Source organism: Dioscorea cayenensis, chromosome 2 (assembly GCF_009730915.1).
Source record: "Dioscorea cayenensis subsp. rotundata cultivar TDr96_F1 chromosome 2, TDr96_F1_v2_PseudoChromosome.rev07_lg8_w22 25.fasta, whole genome shotgun sequence".
Taxonomy (NCBI): Eukaryota; Viridiplantae; Streptophyta; class Magnoliopsida; order Dioscoreales; family Dioscoreaceae; genus Dioscorea; species Dioscorea cayenensis.
The window spans coordinates 18686276-18707932 of record NC_052472.1 but is presented as its reverse complement, the minus strand read 5'-3'; the positions used below and the strand labels follow the sequence as shown (position 1 = coordinate 18707932).

Below are 21657 nucleotides of genomic sequence, written 5' to 3'. Positions count from 1 at the left end.
ACAAGGATATTCCATGTCATCTTGTAAGGGAGCCGCAACTTTGGTCTCAAAGATTACCACAAAGATTTGAGGGAGCCCGAGTAGGTGGATAAACCAAGTAGGTGCATGGCCGAAGAACTTCCAAATCCACTCCACAAAAAGGGTAGAGAATGAACAAATGGTCCATCGATTCATTGTCTAAATGAAAGAGGATGCAAGCCGTTGTAGATTGCCAAATTGTATTTCTGTTTGGTGAGATTTTCCGAAGTGAGAACCCAATTATTCCCAGGGTGAGCCAACAAAAAGATTTACTTTGTTTACTTTTTTTTAAGAACTTCTCAACTGAGAAGCTAATTTTATTAAAAATAGAAAAGTTACGAACAAAAAGTCTGGAAACAAAACTGGGAAGGAAGAAAAATAGAGGTAAAACAATCAAAAGGAGTAACCATGACTAGTGAATGATCGCATAATCCATCGGGGGAGGTCTCGGCCGTAAAGGATTTTTTAAAAGTAACGGTGATACCATACAGCAGAGTCCTCCATCTATCAAGAATATGTAAAAGGATTTTCCAGTGCTGGATTTTACTTGGTGCCTACTGCCTATGGCTTCTTTTGGAGCACTAGCAAGTCTACAAGCAATGATGTCAACTGCTTCTTGAGGCAACTATTTGGATAAAAAGATACTTGGCCCGCTCAGCACATCCTTCCATGAGCCATTTTCGTGCCATCTTTTCCAAGCATGTACTCCAAGAAAACTATGGTCATTGTGTCTTCTGACTCATCAGTTCCTGTCACTGCCGCTCCACCAACAGCAAGTTGGTCTCCATGAACATCTGCACATCTGTAAAAAGCATCCCCAGAGCATGTCTTTACAGTAGGTTCTCCTTTCCATATTACTTCCCCATGTCTGGATTTGAGTTACATGATTGAAGTGATGGATAAGGCTTTGACAAATTTTCCTCTTCATTGAGCACTTTCTCCTCCGGACCTTCCTCTTCAATCTCTTCATGCTACTCAAGTTCTTGCTTTTTGACTTCCTGGGTGTCTCCCTGTTTTGAATCATTCGGAAAATAATGTGAATATATCATCTCAACCTTCTAGTTGTTACAAATGTTTCTATGATCATTTCTATGAGAAGGCTCAAATAAGAATTGAAGTCTACCCAAAATTAGCTAGATCTGTTGGAGGAAAATCCAGACTTGTGTTTGGCAGAGATGGTTGCTGCAGTTGTTCGCTCAATGAATAGAAGCAAGAGTTCTTGTAGTGAATTTAAAGGTAGAGATTTTGCCAACGACCTTCGGGTCTATTGGTACACGGGTCGCCGATAGAGCTCTCACCGAGTGGTGAGAGTTCGATTCTCAGCGAGGCACATTTCAGGAGTTGTGAATAGTGGTTGTGTACGGGTGGTTCCAGGTCATGCAAGTGCTGCCCCGTCCCACACTTTGTTCCACCGGGCTTGTGCACGTCCCTGGGTCTCTAGTGGGTTCGCCCCGCTCTTCTTTCCCAAAAAAAAGGTAGAGATTTTGTGATCTGTCTTGGTCATTTCATATACAGCCAATTAATTGGATTGGATGAGACTTCTGAGAGAAATGATGCAAGTTTTTCCACATTGCCTACTCTTCTCTTGCTCTTAGTAATGAATGCAGAAATAGAACAGATTTTAAAAAGCCTCTTAATGCTTCTTGTGGGATTTTGAAGATTAATGAGGCACAACAATCTCAAATCATTGAAGATGATGATCAGAAAAATGAAAGGCTGTTGCAGGAGTGCAAAAACTGGATATTGATGATGCAGGAAAGGGTCTGTCAAGAAACAACTTCTCAGATTCTCTGCACAGCTGAAATTGCCAGTTACAATCCTTTGCCTGCATATTACCAGCCATCAGCTGAAGAAGTGAATGAGTATATCATTTTTTCAAATGGTGCCAACATGTATTATTCTGAACTCCCAAGACGAGTTTTGCACAATTGTTTTCTTTATGACTCAGACTCAAGGTTTGTTCCCTTAGATCTCCTCCTAATGAAGCCTTGGGATGAAGTAGATCTGATAGTTTTTGGACCAGGGATTATTAAATATGATGATGAAACTGGTTTTTATCATGGGACTGAACCAGGCCAATCTTCACCAAATTCATTGCCCATTAAAGATACTGATGGGTTTCCAATTTTTCTTAGTGCCTTGAAGAAATGGAGGATAAAAAGGTTCGAATATTCATGTTTTTTATATCTATACAAACCGATGTTGCCCAGGATTGTGCTGCTACTCTTGTCCTCACCTCTTCACTTGCACACACATGCACCATGAGTCCTTGGTTTTCAATGATAAATTTAGTCTCAACTTATCACATGAGTGATTATTTCCAAATACCATCACTGGCCAATTGACAATAGTTTTATTAACTTGAAATGCTGATCAAGTCTGAAATAGGATTTGCTGGATTGTATGTGAAAATGTTTATCTGTTAATATCAGAAAGTAGTTTTTGCAACTTGATAGAGATGTAGATTACCTTTCTTCTCATGGAAATTCATGTTGTTCACTGATTATGTGCTTTTGGTTAATTACTTACAGGTATTGGTTTGGGGAAGCCTGCAAAACAATACATTTCATGGTATGAAGCAGTCTTTAAAATAGCAAAGCTTGGTATAAGCATCATCACATTGTTAAGAGCACAGAGCAGCCTTTCAAAGCTTTCATTTGCAGATGTACTCAAGAAAGTTGCAGAATTTGATAACAATCATCCTGTGTTTATCTGTTACAATCTAGTGCTGGTGGAGAGTTATGTGTTGGTTCATGGACAATTTATTCTTCAACTATTTTCCAAGTTCCTGATAAGGAGATACAAAAATGTGCTTTCTGTCACTGGTCTTTCTGATGAGATGCAAGAGAAGCACCATGGTGCGTACAGAAGAAAATTTGAATGCTGAGTGCTGCAGTGAGGGTTCTGTCAAAGATGAATTTGATGCAAGCCACTACTACAAGGTTGATTAATGGGAAATGGGGAGAGTTATTATTTATATTATTTTCCGAATGATTCAAAACAAGGAGACATCCCAGGAAGTCAAGAAACAAGAACTTGAGAAGCATGAAGAGAATGAAGAGGAAGGTCTGGAGGGAGAAGGTGTCTAATGAAGAGGAGAAATTGTCAAAGCCTTGTCCATCTGCTCAATCATGTAAACCCAAATTTGGACATGGGGAAGTAATATGGAAAGGAGAACCTACTGTAAAGACATGCCCTGTGGATGCTTTCATGGAGACCAAATTGCTGTTGTTGGGGAAAGCACTGATAGGAACTGATGAGTCAGAAGACACAATGACCATAGTTTTCTTGGAGTACATGTTTGAAAAAGATGGCATGGAAATGGCTCTTGGAAGGATGTGCTGGGTCGGCCAAATAGATTTATCAAGAAAATGGCTTCTTGCATAGATTTATCTCCAAAATGCAAGAAAATGGCTCCTTTTTAGAGCATGTCTGCTTTGAACTTTTTGGATCATTTGAACCTGTCGCACAAACAGTTTGTCAAGCAAAATTCCATTCGGTGGCCAACTTTAAACTTTCGATTCAGCAGCCTATAATTGGAATCATCATCTCTGTGGATGGCCTCTTCAGAACTGTGCTAATGAGACACATTACTCCCAAGCTGCAAACAGGGAAGAAGAAGAAGAAGAAGATTGGCCAGAGAAGTTATGGCTTTACATAGGCCTTTCAATGAGATTCATTACTGGCTTCTAGGGTGATCATCAGTACCATTATCATCAAGAAAACCACAAGAATTGCTTATTTCTGATCCATTGACGCATTTTAGGACTGGATAAATGTGAAGACAATCTTCTACTTGAGAAGACTGAAATCATATTTTCCAAGGAGGAACTAAGGTTAGGCTTTAGCTTTTGCTATTTTATTGTCATAATGCATTTATTGCTTCTCAACTCTTCAAGTCTTTATTATGATAGTTTCAGTTTGTGGTGCTACCATGATCAAATTATGATTTAGCTGTCAAATAAATATGAAGACTATGTACTATTAGTTTATAAAATACATTCAGATTGAATGACGTGCTTATAGTTTTCTACATGCATGATATTACTATGTTTTGGGCATGTTTAGATTATAAGGAACAAAATTATATTTGCAGCCCAGACTCAGAACTCAAATTGGAAGATTTCACTGTGACCATCTAAATGTGGCTTGGATTTCCTGGGATCATTCTTTTAGTCGGGCAGGACTTTTCACAACTATGGTCTCCTCTAAGGAGTTAGCTTATCTTGCCCCAACTTGTGTTATTTGGGATGGACGATTTACCTCAACCTTGTTAATGTATTCCTTTTTCTTGGCTTCACCTTCATTTCTGATGGAAGTGTGGTCTCCCCTTACACTAGATCTACTTCATTGCGATGTATGTATGGTGTACCTTTTGTTATTCCTCCCTGTAACCATGCTTGTAATCTCAATAAGTAACCGTTTTTTTTTTTTTAAAAAAAAAAATGGATAAATCACTTCAATTAAACTGAAAGGAGCACAGCGTTTCTCATCTTTTAATCAAACAATGTTTTATTAATTTAATAAAAAAATATATCAAAAAAAAAAATTTATTGGGCTATCCATTTTAATTTTTTTATTCAACTATAGACAAGAAAGCTATCGGTGCGCGTTTTTGGAGTTCGTGTGAAGCTCGTTCTGTTGCCCATGGTGGAGCTCGAGGGGGTTTCTCTTGTTCCCTAGCAACGAACTCACACATTTGACAAGGTGTCTTCTTTGCCGATGTTGTTCCCGTCTCCCCCACCTTTGAAACCCTTTTGAAACATTCCTCTGAGCAAGACCTAGGCTAGCAAACAATGCACAAGAAGGATAGTTCCTAGGTGGACAGTGCTGACAGAATGGAGATTGCACCACCCCCAAAACGACATCTTTCCCCGGAGTCTGGTGATCATTGTAAAAGATGCCTCCAATCTGGCCATGGGATGGAGAATTGTAGACATCAATTGACTTGCCGCCAATGCTCCGTGTGCCTGGCATATTGATAAGTGCTTGAAAAGTGCATAATTTTCATATCATTTACATTGTATTTAACATAAGATTTTACATGTTCAATACCTAATTAGAATGGAATTTTATTCTTTTAATCACCGTAACCTTTTATTCTATTTTAAAGCCAAAAAAGCCACGGCTCACAATAACACTGTCATTATCAAACCGTAGCAGTGTGGATTCACTTAGAGCAACACAGAAGCCACAACGGTCTCACCACCACCATTGTGAATTCATCACGATTGATCGACAGTTGTAAAAAGTTAAAAGTATAATACCCAGTTTAGTCCCTCTATTATTTTGAAATGACCTTTATAGTCCCCTATTATTTTTACCCATAGAAATCCCTCTATTTTATTAATTTTTTTAGATATAATACTAGTTTAATCCCTCTATTATTTTTAAATAGCTTCATAGTCCCCTATTGGAAGGACTTCATAAGGGTGAAAATATAATAAGGGAACTAAAGGGTCATTTCACAAAAATAGAGGAATTAAACTTGGTATTATATATAACAATTTTTTAATCATGAAAAATGTCATGTCAGCCTCATAGACTGAGAATCAGACATGCGTTAGCAGGAGAGATTTTTTTTTTTTCCAAACAAGATAATGGAGGGTATTTCCTGAGGGAAAAAAATAATAATTGGGACTAAAGAGCTATTTCAATATATTAGAAGGGCTAAACTAAGTATTATACTTTAATACTAACATATTAAAAAATAAAATATGACCCAAAATAAAAGAAAGAAAAGAGAAAACCCATGATCAAAGTAGTATGTGGCTACCTAAGAGAAAACACAAAATAGCCAATTCGGGTCTCTTAGGTAGCCAGTGAATTTTCAGCAAAAGTTGAGATTTTTTTTTAATTATCGAAGTCATCTTCTCAAGCTTAGTCTTGTTTTTGGGATTGGAGTCATATATGTGTCTAATTGAAGTCTTTGCATTATACTTTTTTATATATTTTTTATAAAATTATATAAGCAAATTAACCAAGGGGCCAATTCTTACAAGTATATTGCTGGTTTGTCAAGGTAACCCCCAACAAGTTCCAAAAAGAAAATAAAAACAAATATGACGGTGATATGATCATCACACGGCATGTGTTGAAACCGAGTCATGTTACACTGTGAGTCCAAAGATTTTCCACACATAAAATATATTTAAATACACAAATGACCAAACAAATTAAAAAAAACTGGATTACTGTTACATTTTTAATCATTTAATTAATTACTAGTACAACGACGGAAAAATAAAAAATAAAGAAAGACCTGAACGTTTACTTTGACTGACCTTAAACTGTAAAAGACTTCAGCACCAGATGGAACCTTGATAGTTGATACTTGTTTCATCATCTCTATAATCCTTGTATATATATAATGTAAGCATTGTGAAGTCATGCATTAACATCAAGTGACCCTACTCTCAGAAGTCTCATCTCTCTCATGGCTCCCATCACCTTCATCTTTTCTATACTTTGCCTTGTGGCATCACTGCTGCCTCACTCTCACTCTCAAGTTCATGGTAACTGCATTGAGACTGAAAGGATAGCCCTTCTCAGCATCAAAGCAGGCATGTGGATTAACAACAACAACAACAACAACAACAACAACAAAAGCTTTCTATCATCTTGGACTGGTCATGACTGCTGCCATTGGAGGGGAGTGTCCTGCAACCATGAAACAGGCCATGTCACCAAGCTTGATCTCCGATATCCTTATTATGATGAACATACCATACCTCCAAGTAAGTTGAGCTCTTCTCTAGTTCACCTTCAATATTTAAAGCACTTGGACTTGAGCATGAACTACTTCAATCACTCGCTCATCCCAGACTTTATTGGCTCCCTTGCCAACCTTGAATACCTTAATCTCTCACACGCTGGATTTAGTGGTACCATTCCTCATGCGGCTCTTGGAAACCTATCACGCTTGTGCTACCTTGACCTTAACTGCAAAGAAGCCTCTATAAGCTCTTACATTGATGACCTTCACTGGCTCTCTGGAATGACATCTTTGAATCACCTTGACTTGAGTGGAGTGTACCTTTCTAACGTGTCTCATTGGCTTCATGACATTAATATGCTCCCTTCTCTTCTTGTCTTGAAACTCTCTAATGCTGGCCTCCAAGTTGGTGGTATTCATGATACTACTCTGCTTCATCATCATCTCAACTTCACATCTCTTCGTGTGCTTGATCTCTCTGGGAAATTATGACCTGAACATCACTCTGCCTCAATGGTTGTTCAATCTCACTAGCCTTGTTTATCTAGATCTTTCTAATTGTGCTCTGCATGGCAAGTTGCCAGTAACCATTGGTAACTTGAGTAGCTTGAGATTCTTGAGCTTGTCTTATAACTCTTTTGATGGAATGATTCCAGAGTCCTTGGGAAACCTTAGTAGCTTAGAGACACTAAGCTTGAATTCAAATATGTTCAATGGAGGCATTCCAGAATCAATTAACAACCTCACCAACTTAGTGAATCTTGATTTGTCTCGCAATGAGTTTCAGAAGTTGCCAAAGAGATTTGGGGGGCTAAAAAAGTTGGAGAGACTTGATTTGTCAGAAAACCAAGTTCAGGGATGCATCCCTGAAAGCATTGGTGAACTGGAAAACATCAAGTTCTTAGTCTTTTCTGAAAATATGATGAGTGGAGAGATACCAGAGAGTATTGGTAATCTTACAGTTTTGCAGCATTTTGATGGGTCTCAATGTCATAATCTCAGTGGCACATTGCCTGAAACGATTGGGAACCTGGTAGATCTTCAGTATTTAGATTTGTCGAAAAATATGATAAGTGGAGAGCTACCACAGAGTTTAGGAAATCTTATGCAACTGCGGCAATTTAAAATGGCATTAAACCAGATCACCGGGCAATTACCAGTCTCGATTGGTAAGCTCTCAAACCTGTCCGAGCTTGATTTATCATATAATAACATTTCTGGAACGTTGCCAAAATCCATGGGAAATTTATGTAATTTAATGATAATGTATTTGAATGACAACTTCATCAGTGGTTCGATTCATGATTTGCTGAATAAATTGTCCAAATGCACACAAAACATGAGATTCAATGGCAGTGACAGCCCTGTTGGCCTGACTACATTGGCTCTGGGAAAGAACAGATTCAACAGCACAGTTCCAGAAAGCTTAGGCCAATTCTCTAATCTCATGGCATTATTTCTTTCGTCGAATTCATTCGTTGGTGTCTTAACTGAAGCTCATTTTACTAATCTTGCAAACTTGCAGTCCATGGATTTCTCATTCAATTTGTTGCGGTTGAATGTGAGTGAGAATTGGATTCCTCCTTTCAATGCATCTGTCATCAGAATGTGCTCCTGCAAAATAAGGTCCAAGTTTCCATCTTGGATTAAGACCCAGGCAAACTTGGGTGATCTATGCCTTTCAGATGCTGAAATTTCAGGTGAAATCCCTTCATGGTTTTGGAACTCAGGTTATGTGAATCTCAATCTATCACATAATAATTTGGAGGGAAATTTACCTACTTCTTTGGAATACAATTCCTTCTCTAACATTGATTTGAGTTGGAACAAATTTGAAGGTCTCATTCCAAATCTTGATCCATCATTACTCATTGCAATTGATCTCAGTAATAACTTATTCTCTGGGCCAATTCCATCATACTTTGCTGCTGCTGAAGAGGTTAAAGTTTTCTCTTTCTCTTTTAATCATTTTAATGGTAGCATTCCATTGTTCTTTTGTAACTTAACTGCTCTAATGGTGCTTGATCTTTCTAACAATGATATGTCTGGTGAGCTTCCTCTTTGCTGGAACCAGTCATCAAACTTGGAAATTCTTGATTTATCTGACAATAATTTCTCTGGCACCATCCCTGACTGTATCTTCTCTCTGTCATATCTCCGGTCATTGCATTTGCGGAAAAATGGTTTTTCCGGCAATCTTCCAATATCTTTAAAAAAATACGCCGACAAGTTGGTGACTCTCGACATGGGTGAAAACAAGCTTTCAGGTAGCATTCCGGCATGGATCGGAGAGAACCTTCTGTCATTAGTCATACTTCGCTTGAGATCAAATTTGTTTGAAGGTGTTATTCCAGAGCAACTATCAAATCTGTCATCTCTTCAGGTTCTGGACCTTGCAAACAATAAAATATCAGGTCAAATTCCTCACTCTTTTGGAGATTTTAAAGCTATGGCCACAAGTCATGTGGGAAGTCCTCTGCTTTCTGTTTATACTTATGAGCCATGCATCTTTCTTGTTAGTATGATTCTTGAGAATGGAGATTCTCTGAACTGTGCCTCCTTGGAACGATTGCAAAACCGAAAGATGTCTATTTACTCGGAATATCTATTCATATCGGCAAAGGGACTAGAAACAAAATTCACAAAGGTACTTCCATTGGTAAAAAGTGTAGACTTATCGGGTAATTTGCTATCCGGTGAGTTGCCGGACGAAATCACTAAGTTGTATGGATTGCGATTCTTTAATCTTGCTGACAATCATTTCAACGGGATGATACCAGAAAACATCGGTGATATGAAACAGCTTGAATCACTTGATCTTTCAGTGAACAATTTTTCGGGTGTCATTCCTTCAAGCTTGGCAACTTTAAGTTTTTTGAATCATTTGAATCTGTCACACAACAGGTTCTCAGGAAAAATTCCAGTAGGCAGTCAGCTTCAGACTTTTGATGCATCGGCTTACGATTGGAATGACGGTCTTTGTGGATTTCCTCTGAGTGATTGCACCAACCAGATCCCCGATGATTCTGTGCATGAAGGATTTCATGACAATGAAGAACATGGAGATTGGTATGATATATGGATTTATATAGGCTTTTCAATGGGATTCATCTTTGGCTTTTGGATATTCATTGGCATAATCATAACCAAGCAGAGCATAAGAATTGCTTATTTCAGAGCCATTGACACTGTGTATGATTCTATTTATCTGAAGATAGTTCTACAATCAAGGAGATTGAAATCAATTTTTCGACGTTGAACTAAGGTCTGGCTGAAGCTTTTCCTGTTCTACCTTGTTCGTCGATGTTTGAGAAGACTGAACTTTTGAGTCAGACCTGAATTTTTCCTGTTTTATTGTCATACTGTATTACTTTCTTCTCTGCTCTTCTTCAAGTCTTTATTACTGCAGTTTGTAGTGCTATCATTAAGAAGCTATGCTTCAGTGTTAAAATAAACATCACTTTGTTCAAGCAAAAGATTCTATTTGTTGTATTGTTGTGATGCATATGAATCAAATTCTTCAAGTCCTTGCATACAGTAAGAATGCTCAAGTTTATCCACTTAAAAAAAAAATAAAAAATCTCAACTCCAAATAATTGAATTTAGTTTTTAAACATTTCATAAGAATGGCAATTTTGGTCAGGAGTGATTGGTATTCAGAGCAAACTGGGGAAATTTCATCAATAAAATTCAGTACTCACTAAAGAATCCAATAAGAACACACTTTACACAGAAACACACTAATCAATGTCATCAACATAAACAATACATAAAAACAGTTTGGATTGGAAACATAAATTTCAAAGTATTGTCAAGGTAGAGCACAACAAGTAGAAAACATAAACACTTGATATTGATCATAAAGAACATGAAGAAAAGGATGATTACAGTAACAGAACAAGACAACAAATAAATTGTTTAGTGATAAGTGAAGTTCATGCATGAATGTTTGGACCGAAAACAAAAGAATACAAATATAACACCAAATTTGTTCAGAGATTTAACTGCACCTTATGTACAAGAAAACCACACTTTACACACGGAACAAACTCATCAAATCACAAGCTATAATAATAATCAACAACAACAGCAAATATTATAGATGAGGAAGCAAACAAACTACACTTGGAGAGAACTCTTTTCAAGGACCAAAGCAACCAAAGATCTTTGTGGGGGCGAGGCCAGTTGCTCGGTATTTGGCAGCCAACTCCTCAGCCTTGAGTATCTCTTCGCCACGTTTAGCCTCAGTCATTGCTCGTTTCTCTTCGGCAGCCTTGTGAATCATTGCCACCCTGTTTTTCATTTTCTCTGCGTATTCTGCCTTCTTCTTTTCTAATTTCTCCTGCTCAGACATTGATAGAATTGTAGGTTATAAAGCAAGTTGTTTTTGAATCAAATCTTTTCAAAAGAATGCAGAGAGACAGAATAAAAACTCCTTACCTCAATCATCTTGAGCTCAGCCTCCAGAGCTGCTTTCTTCGAGTTCTCCCATGAAGTAACAGCCGACATCTTCTTAATGGCTCTGTTTGGGATTAATACAAGGAAAAATTACAAACTCAAACATAAAAAGTATATAACAATATTTGCATACAAGCTGAGATGCCCTCATTAAAGAGATCATAGCTTCTGATTTGATCTAGTTGAGCCATACTTGCAGAACAACAGGAAGAGATAATTTAGAAGGAAGCTTTTAACTCCCACTGATTATTTAACAGAGTGTAAACTTATAGAGAAAACACAAGAATATATACTTTACAATCAGTAGATTCTCTAAGAAGCATTACTGCATAATGTAAAATTGTAAATTGTATATCCCTGAAAGATTTAAAATAATAAAGTGTAGAAATATTTACTTGTTTTCAGCTTTAGTCTTTTCACTGTCCTCCCATGCCTTGATCAGTGACATTCTTTTTTCAGTTTCCACTCGAGCAAGAACAGCATCTGGAAGAGCATTTCAGAATTCAATATCTAGGTACTTTCATTGATAATACTATGGAACTTTGAAAACATGAGCCAATTGATAATTTACCTCTGTCAGCAGAACCTCCGGATGATTTCTCAGCTGGTGGATCAGCAACCTCTGTCAAAACAAGCACATATTAGCTTTAGCTTTTGAGTATAAGAACAAGATGCAAGGTTTTTCTTCCAAGAAAGAAACCAGAGATCAAGGAGCTGATGAATAAATCACGCTCAGAACACAACTGCATGCAAGCATACTGAATGAGACCATAATGTGATTGAAGCAAAAATTGTACCTCAAAAATTCATGCAAAGGATTCCGGTGAGTGAATATCTAGATACTAAGCTAAATGTCCTCATAACATATATCTACATAGGACAACCAACATCACCATTATAAAATAATTTTCTTTGTTGCAAATGGTGCACAAGACATTTACTCATGATAGTGAAAAATCCTAGTGAACATTGACATTATTGATTTTTTTAAAGGGCCCAGCAATAATGAATGTATTTTTAGAATTTTTAAAATAAAATGAAATTATCAAAGATCACAATGCCATGTTAGACTGAATACATAAAGTTAAAATGATAATAGAGGTAGGATATATAAATTTAAGGAATTTCATTAGCTTTTATTTTAAATTCTGCAACTGCAACAACATCATTCTCTGAAAGGATAGGTCACATTCATGAAATGTGTGATAGTCATGGACACATGGATGGGCAAAATCTTCCAAAATAGCAGACATTCGTCTGGTTCTGCCACTTGAATCTTTAGACAAATAATAATTTGTTTTTTATGCTTATGTAAATGGATCCTTCATTAGTGTCTAAAAACTAGAGCAAGGGTAAAGATGAGATCCCAAAGGAATCCTAGATTGTTATCCAAAATTTCCTACACAAACTTATGCTCTTCCTGCTCGACCATAAGTATGGAAGTGGTACCTAAGAATATATTATTAAATATTTTATTTGAAATTCAAACATGGTAAAGTGAATCAGCAAAGCCTGAGCAAGCTTTGGCATTCAAAAGTCTTAAAAGTTAAAGCTTATGTAATGATATCAAAAAAGCATAGGGTGTCAATCACCAGAACCATGCACAAGAATTTAGCAGCAGTACAATTATTGTGTTTCTCCCATTGAACAGGGAACTACACACTAGTAACTTTTAATATGCTACACAGGCTTATCTAATAGGAGCAAACTTAAAACTATATCACACTTAGGGGCAATTCCCCTCACAACCACCAATAAAAACAGGTCTAACCGTTTCAGATAAAAAAATTAGACATTACATGATTATGTCTGCTAAGGAAAAGATAAAGGAGCAAATCAAAGTTTAAGAGAAAAAGTTCTATTTGACAGACAAGCACCTTCCTAAGATAGAAACCATCAAATACAGCACATAACATAAGTTATAGTTTAATGAAAATATTTAAAGTAATCTGAATATTAAAAAAACTTTAATAAAAAAAAGGGAAAGGAAGTAGATCTGGAGATCATTAAAAAAAAACTCTAGTTATTTACACAATAAAAAAAAAAATCACTTTCAGATAATCTCATAGAATAAGCTGCAAAAGTCTAGATTTCCAGCCAATACTTCCAAGAAGTTTACTAATCTAAGGCAAAATAGCAACATCCAGAATTAGGAATCAAGAAAAGCCATACACTAAAAGCAAGCAACGATAGTTCCATAGTAGTTCAAAGTAACATAAATCTGAAATATAATCCAACCTGGTCTAATTGAAAAAAATTAAACAAAGAAAAAAAGAGCTCCAGTCCAAAAGTTAATTAACAAAAATCTGCTTTAATTGATGTTTAAAATTTCAGAAGGCCATTAAAAAAAAATTTAAAAAAAAAAGGGAAGTGGTCCAGAAAAAGAAGTTCTCAGGAGCAGAGACTTGCCTTCTTTTTCTCACAATTAAGAAGAAGAATCCTACAAAAGTAAAGTACAACAACAAAAGCTTTTTGTTTCATGTATTCAAATTCTTAGCAAGAATTTACATGACACGTATAAGATCCAAAACTAGAAATCACAAAAACAATGCATCCTTCAAACAGCAAAAACAGCTAAAATATCTCATCTTTCTTTCCAAATATGTAGAAAAAAACATGGGTTTCTTTTGTGCTGATTCGAAGATTTCACTAAATCTCGCCTCAAAAAAATAGAAATTCTCACAAAAACAAACAAGAAAACAGAACAAGATAAGAGTTTGTACAACTACTACCCAAAATTCTCAAGAGTAACCCAAAAAAAAAAATGAAAATGAAATCTCAATCTACAAAAGGAAAAACTCCAATTTCAAACCGATAAGAGAATTTCAAGCGGAGAAAACCCTAAAAACGAAAAAAAGAGGAAATCGGAATGGAAACTGAAGAGAAGAAGAAAAAGTTCTCACTTTCCACAACAGCAAGAGCTTTAGAATCATCAGGCTGCTCAGGCTTCTCCTGAGAGGGCGGCGGGATCACAGCCTTCTCCTCCGCAACATCCTTCGCAACCTCCGTCGCTGGTGGCGCCGAGGCCTCCACCTTCTGCGTCTCCTCCTCTCCCATGCTAATCCTCAGCTACAACAGCTAAACCTCCACAAAAACTCCAAAGAGAAACGAAGAGAAAGCGAGAGAGAAGCAAAAGCTCGAAGCTTTGATAAAGATCAACGAAGCTCTTTAATGGCGCGAGAGAGAGAGACAGGAACAAAGGAACGGAAAGCAGAGACACCTCCGCACAGTTGGTGTCATATTATAGGGCCGGTTTAGTAGGTATTCTCGTTTCCCATTTCCGTTTCCCATTCCCGGTTCCCAATATCGATTCCCATTCGTTTCCCATTGTTTTCGTAATAGTAAATTAAGGTTTAAAATCATTGTTAATCCTTAAAACCAGGGGCATTTTCAACCATAGGTCCATAATAAATGGAAGGATTATTCATTTTAGTTTCTTTTAATTATTTTTAGTGATTGTGTTTATTATGGATTAAAGTTGTATAGACATGGATTTGTACATAGATTGTCCAATATATAAGTATGAATGAACATTTTAGTATTTTTTAGATGTACTAATTATAGTAATAAATAAAATGAAAACATGATTAGATTTAAAAAAATAATATGCTTCCATATGATAAATAATAACAATTATGATAGTTATTTTACTAATAATAATATTTCATAATATAAGTTTTTTAAAAAAATCTTATGAATTTTTCTATAATTTTTTTTGTTTCCTATAAGTAAACCTCTCTCACGGTATGTGTTTTATTTTTACATACACAAAAATTTAAGTTAAAATTATTTAAATAAATCAGGCGATTATTACATATACTAACACGGTTGGTAATTAATTTTATTAATTTACATAGATGAAAATATATTTTTTGCGATTAGAATATTTGTTATGCGTTAATTTTTCTTGAGAATTATTTTATTTTATAAAAAATAGATAAATCATATTCATATACTCAAAAAAAAACAGGTGCAATAAAATAAAAATAAAAAAATATGTCAATTCGTTAGGAGTGGAGACTGTGAGATGACTATAAGAGTAAAGAAAAAAACACAAACACTAATAATAATAAAAAATAAAATAAACAGGGTACGTACTTGGACACCAAGGGGATGAACACTAACAAGGGAAAATTATTTAAAAATTAAATTTAATATTTAGATAAGAAATTTTTTTTTTGTTTTAATTTGAAAGTGTGAAAATGTATTTACAAAACTATTCATTCGCAAAGGAAACGTTTCCCATCAACACGGTTCCAAGAAACGGCCCCACTGAGATGGCGGTAACAACGTCCGTAGTGACGCGTGTCCGTTTCTAGATAGAGCCAAAAATCCAGCGAATATCAAAATCCACCGTTGATCTCTCACCTCGTGATAGGGTGTGCCCATCGTTTTTCCCGCGGACCCAAACACCGGCAGAGCTATCAACTGAAAAGATCAATAACAGCTCATACCAAGAGATATTTTTTTATTTTTTTTTTTTTAATTTGTTTCTTACTTGGCTAAACTTCAACAAAAATAATTTTAGAAACATCTAAATAATTCCAGAAATATAATAGCCATTTTTTGTTTTTGATAAAAACGACAACGGTCAAAGAATAAATAAATATAGTGATGTGTTAGTTATTGATTTCTCTAAAAATTTATTAACTATGCCTGATATTATTCTAGTCATATCACATCACCTATATACTTAGAAAAATATTTAAAAATTATACCGAGCTAATAAATTTTCTCATATATACATCTTTAGATCTGAGAAAAATTATCTTTTCTCCAATAAAACATTTTTTCATGCAAATTATTGAAAAAATGTTTTAGCATATATTATCTTTTGATTTTGTAGCTCAGTGTGATATATTTATCTATTTTTTTAAAAAAATATTTTTGCATATATATAATGTTAAAAACTAATAATAAAATACATAAAATAAAATAAAAATAAAAAAATAATTTTATGCCTTAATCTCTACCCTTTTCATCTGCATCAAAGCACAAAAAAACACTTAAATATATAATTGTCACTTAAATGAACACTTAAGAATTGTTCTGAGAAGTGAGAATAAAGGAGATATGAGGGGCTAATTGTAAAAAAGAGCATAAAGACAAAGTGAGAGAGTGGGCCAGGCCAGGCCCAGTGAGAGGCCCACGCCACCAAACCCGATTTATGATCCCCACGGCAACGGTGAGGATGGGATTTATTGAGATCTGGATTTCTTATCTCAGCCGTTTGATCTTGATCAGAAGGTTGGAAATGCTAATCTTGTTGTGGTTGGAAATACACGTCCTTGTGGGGCCGACGTGGCAACGGTTCAAGATTTTACATCACTTGTACGTGGTAATCTCTAAAGCATTTTTTATTAATTTATACATTTTTATGATTTAATATTATGTTTAAATTCTTAAAAAAATAAATGTTTAAATATTTTATTATCTTTCAGCTGATCTTTAGTTTATATGAAATAAATAAATATAGATGTTAACAAAGTGGACCAGCCATGTCAAGAAGGAACATATATAAAGCATAATGTTAATAATTCAATAAACTTATATTTTCACTTCGCATAAGGTTTGAACATGCCTGCACAAATACCTCACTCAGATAATCCAGTACTGATAGACTAAGAGATAGTTAACTACATATATAAATACTTTTTTTATTGATTAATTGATATGATAAAAATTATAAGACTAGTTAGAGACACTTCATTTTTTTAAAAACAAATTACAATATTTTTAATAAAATAAAATTTTAAAATATAATTATAGTCCTAATATTACTAATTATCTAAATTTTGAATTTAATTAATTTGAGTTAATTACATTTTTAATTTACATCTAACAAATGAATTATAAAGTTTCATAACAACTTTTCAATAAATAAGAAATAATTAAACCAATGTGTATGTAAGAAAACCACCAACAGGCCAACAAGGAGATTTCGGTTCATTTTTTCTGATTTAGAGTCCATAACTTTTAGAAAATTAGTGGATAAAAAACCAGAGGAAAAATAAAATAAAATAAAATAATGAATGATTAATTCTCAAATTTAAAAGCAAAAATAAAGTTTTGAAGGTGGTAAGTTCAAATCATGTGCAAGAAGAATTGTAATAACTCATGGTTGTCAATTCATTCTTTTGCAATGGTGGATGAAATATTAACAAAGTCTATTATTATGATGGATATGGCCCCTCATGTGCCAATTTATTGATGTGAAATATATATACATATATTATATAGAAAACAAGGAAGGGCAAAAAGGAGATACACCGAAACAATGTTAGTGATTGAAAATGCTGGTTAGTGGTTGAACAAATGTTGATCCGAATCATCATTTGTTGATGTACCATTATTAAAGTAGTAGTCTTTTAGATAGCTCACCTTATGTTTTTGCCCCAATGCCCACCTACCAGTGGGCTCATTTGTGCTTGTGGGCCCTCACAAATGCCCACAACTCTCGGGCTTTTGTTTTTGTTTTCTTGATTCGACTTGTATGTTTATTAAACTGAAAAGAAAATAATAACTTTGGTTTTTATGATATACAAATATCCTAACATTGCATATGAGCTCTTGGTCTATTAGCACACTAAAGTCCGCTTATAGATTAAGGTGTTTATGTCCTATAAAAAAAAGGTTTAATTGTCGTACAAGTCCTTATAATTGTGTATTTTTTGCCTTTTTAGTCCTTTTAATACTTTTAGATACAATTAAATCCTCATATATGGTCGAGTTGGGTCGTTCTAGTCCATGGTAATATTTTTAGATACAATTAAGTCCTTGCAATTTACACTTGCTCATCTACACTGCGGACTAGAATGATCCAACTCGACTAAATATGAGGACTTAATTGTACCTAAAAATATTACAAGGACTAAAAGGGCAGAAAGCACATAATTACGGGGACTTGTACAACAATTAAACCTAAAAAAATAGGTTTGAACCTTAGTTTATGTAAGGTGAGGGCACGGGTATGTTGAGAGGTTAACTTCACACCTGTGCACATCCCTGATATATAATTTGTCTACATTTCATCAAAAAAAAAAAAAAGCTAATATTGGTATAGCCCAATTGTAAAATGCAGAAATCTCATGTGAGATAGTGAGATATACTGAGAGGTCAAATCCTTACTCATAAATAGTGAATAATATAAATAGTGATTTGTCCACTTTATCATATATAGATATATTTACGTTTTGTTCTCTTAACAACAATTATTGACTCTTAGTTTTTAGAATTAATTATATAAATTTTTCAAAGCTAAAAAACTAGATAATCTAAGTTAAAGAAATATATATTATTTTATAATTTTTTGTTAAATATTTTGATGTTTATTTTTTATTTTTCTTCTACAATCTTCTACCCAGGGAGGGTTCATTTTTTACCTCTTACAGTGAACTATGCGACTAAAAAATAATAATGATACTTTTATAGATATCAAAATTTTAAATGTCATTTTCTATTAAATTTTAAAAATATGAGTTGGTTTGAGTTGATTTATAAAATGTTTGTTTAAGCTTTTGCTAATCAAATAAAAAAAAATTTAATCGGAAAAAGTTGCAAATATTCGGTAAATCTTAAAAAAAGCTTGGAGATCTCTATAGTTTTGTTAATATTCTAAACATCTCCAGCAAATGTATATATATTTTATACATCAGCAGCAATATTATTTTTTAAAACTAAATAAATAAGTATTAAATACATGCATATTAATAAATTAGACCTCATATTCAAGTCTCTTGTAAAGCTTGTTTGTGGTTGATGGCAGGCTCTATTAGATCCATATTGATTATGGAGGGGCAACACATGGGAGAATGCTGTCCATTTTTGACAACTTGTACTACATGTGTCTCCATGATTAAGACCATCTCAATTCCAGAGATTTATATCTCATTTTGGTTCATGGACAACCACAATTGGGAGATTCAACCCTTCAATATTGGACAAAGATAATAAAATAAATCTTCAGAATAGGAAAATAAAATGACAATATGAGTTCATACTGGATGGATGAAAAAAAAAGCCGAAAATTGCCATCTTTTTGTTTACTTAATTATTTAAAAATATAATTTTATGTGTTTTTATTTTCAGACAGACGACGAGCACCATTTCATAAGAGAGTTGTCAAATGACATGCATATATAATACTGCATCAATTATAGTGATTTATCGATCCCTTAATGATTTATTAACTCTGGTACTATGACATACATCACTTAAGACAATTAGTTTTATCACGTATACGTGTAGAAGATTTTTAAGAACTAAACCATAATAATAAACTTTTTATACCATGCAACAAAAGACATCCTTCAGGGAGACCCTAATAAACAGGAGTGAATGAACAATGGTGTTATAGTTTCTATAGTGTTTCTATAGTATTGCATGCACAATACTGCAATAGTATTATCCATCCAAAGATTCAACCCTTAAGTCTACCGATTCATTATTTAAATAACAATCTATTGCACTAGGCAATGGTTGTTTATTATGAGTTTGTCAATTAACATATTAATCTATTTTCAATAGAAATATCACTTAATTTTATTTTTCATATAAAATATATTGCCAAACACTATGATTTTATTTTTAAGAAATGTGGGCAAGTCATGTTTAGGGCATACATATGTGTGGAGTTAATCACTTTTAACACATGTATTATTACCTTATGTGAATTAAAATTTGAACCCACCTCCTCAATAAAATCCACTACCAATAGATCAAGAGTTATGAATTAGACAAACCACTCACAATCTCGATGTTTGATGAAATAAATTATACAAAATAAATCAATTAAATCCAGATTAGGAAAAACTTTGATCCAATTATTAACAAAGCCACGATCAAATGGAGCATATCTAATTAATTAGGGTATCAATTTCACTATGTGAGAAGAGCAAGCAACCATAGTTATAATATAATAATAAATATATTAAAAATTATATATAGAATCATATTATAGTTAATTTTGACCAGGTATATATATATACATATGTATTTGTTAAATCTGCCAACACACCTCTTTGCACCGAATCATATTTAATATAAAAATATATATATATATTTGATGCACCATTAAACATAAAAGAGTATGCCAGGGAGTGGTCCTATGTGAATTTATATATATATATATATATATATTGTTGCTTAGAGCATATGGAGAGATAAACAGCCAAAAACACCTCCTTAGCCTTTGCTTTTTGTTCACAATATATATAATATTTTAGTAGTAGTGATCTTGAATATCAAACTTTGAAAGTGAGGTATGTCGGCAGCCAAACCTTTTATCTTTAATGAATTACTATTATTATTATTATTATTATTAAAAAATAAATCACGATTAAAGGAAGGAAGCAAACTAAAATGTTAAGAGGCTGACTTTAAATTTTGGAGACCAAAATAAATTTATATATATATATATGGAGATATTATGAGTTTTAAAATCTTAGGGATCATGACTCGCCGGTGTCATTTAGTGGCTCTGCCACCGACTAAAACTCAAATTTACAAATCCTATTCAAACTCAAAATTTTTAAAATTATGATTATATTTTAACTTAAATTAAATTTTTAAGTAACTAAATAAGTATGAGTTTGTGTTCACCATAAAACCCACATTTATGTAAATGGGCCATGACCACCCTTTGTTTCATCACCTTCCTTCAATTCATCTACTGTTTCCTCCTTTTTGTACAATTCTAGTATTTTGTAATTCCAAAAGACACTTGTTCATGAATGTTTATTTTGAAAAAAATATGATGTTGTCTTCTCTATCATCTTTGGATGTCCCTTCACATCACTAGCCTTAGTGGTTAGCATTCAATGTAAGGTGCAATGTTTATCATCTCTGATTAAAAATAACATTAAATAAATTTAAAAAACAAAATCAAATTCGTACCTCATTATCCTTGGAATCAAATAACTTTATTTACAAAATATTTGATAAACTTAAAATGATAATGGATATATGTAACTTTAAGGTGAAGAAGAATCTTGGTATTTGCAGATATGAAGAGCTGTTCTTCAAAACTTAGCCACATTTCCTTGTCAAATGGTACCAACGCCAACAACATGACTAAAAACAAGTGGGTTAATGAGGGCCATGAGTGTTCCATCTGTGGTTCCAACTGCTCTGCTTTGAAAAAAATAGGGCCATCATTCATTATATCTACCCTCTACCCATGTCTTTTTAATTGGCTTGTGTTCAATTTGACTTGTTATTCTTTAATTTTGTACTTGGTTTTTAAAATTTAATATCATTACTATTTGGAAATTCAACGATACAAACAATTTTTATTTTAATATAATTGATGGAGAAATATAGAAATAGAAAGAAAGATTTAATATATAGTCATCTTTATTAATCTAGAGAAGGCATACGACAGAATACAATAATATTAGAATGGCTAGAGGATAGTTTAAAGAGTTCCCTATTACTATAAATTTACATCGAAAGTCAATATTAAACCT

General features: G+C 33.9%; 3 protein-coding genes across 3 annotated transcripts; 2 read left to right on the top strand and 1 right to left on the bottom strand.

Annotated features, from left to right (window-relative positions):
• The first annotated feature begins 1193 nt into the window (after positions 1 to 1193).
• Positions 1194 to 4408, top strand: LOC120273826 (DNA (cytosine-5)-methyltransferase 1B-like). The gene is made up of 4 exons (XM_039280548.1): positions 1194 to 1280; positions 1579 to 2180; positions 2550 to 3854; positions 4115 to 4408. The coding sequence occupies exons 1-3, from the start codon at positions 1194 to 1196 to the stop codon at positions 2593 to 2595; spliced, it is 735 nt and encodes a 244-aa protein (XP_039136482.1). The 3' UTR covers positions 2596 to 3854; positions 4115 to 4408.
• Positions 4409 to 7108: 2700 nt separating this feature from the next.
• On the top strand, positions 7109 to 10187 carry LOC120270811 (receptor-like protein 34). The gene has a single exon (XM_039277875.1). It carries the CDS (start codon positions 7125 to 7127, stop codon positions 9990 to 9992), a length of 2868 nt encoding a protein of 955 aa, XP_039133809.1. The 5' UTR covers positions 7109 to 7124; the 3' UTR covers positions 9993 to 10187.
• Positions 10188 to 10614: 427 nt separating this feature from the next.
• Positions 10615 to 14410, bottom strand: LOC120276521 (remorin-like). Its single transcript, XM_039283283.1, has 5 exons — positions 14095 to 14410; positions 11763 to 11813; positions 11587 to 11674; positions 11174 to 11255; positions 10615 to 11075 (listed from the first exon to the last, which is right to left on the bottom strand). Exons 1-5 carry the CDS (start codon positions 14246 to 14248, stop codon positions 10875 to 10877), a joined length of 576 nt encoding a protein of 191 aa, XP_039139217.1. The 5' UTR covers positions 14249 to 14410; the 3' UTR covers positions 10615 to 10874.
• Positions 14411 to 21657: the final 7247 nt, after the last annotated feature.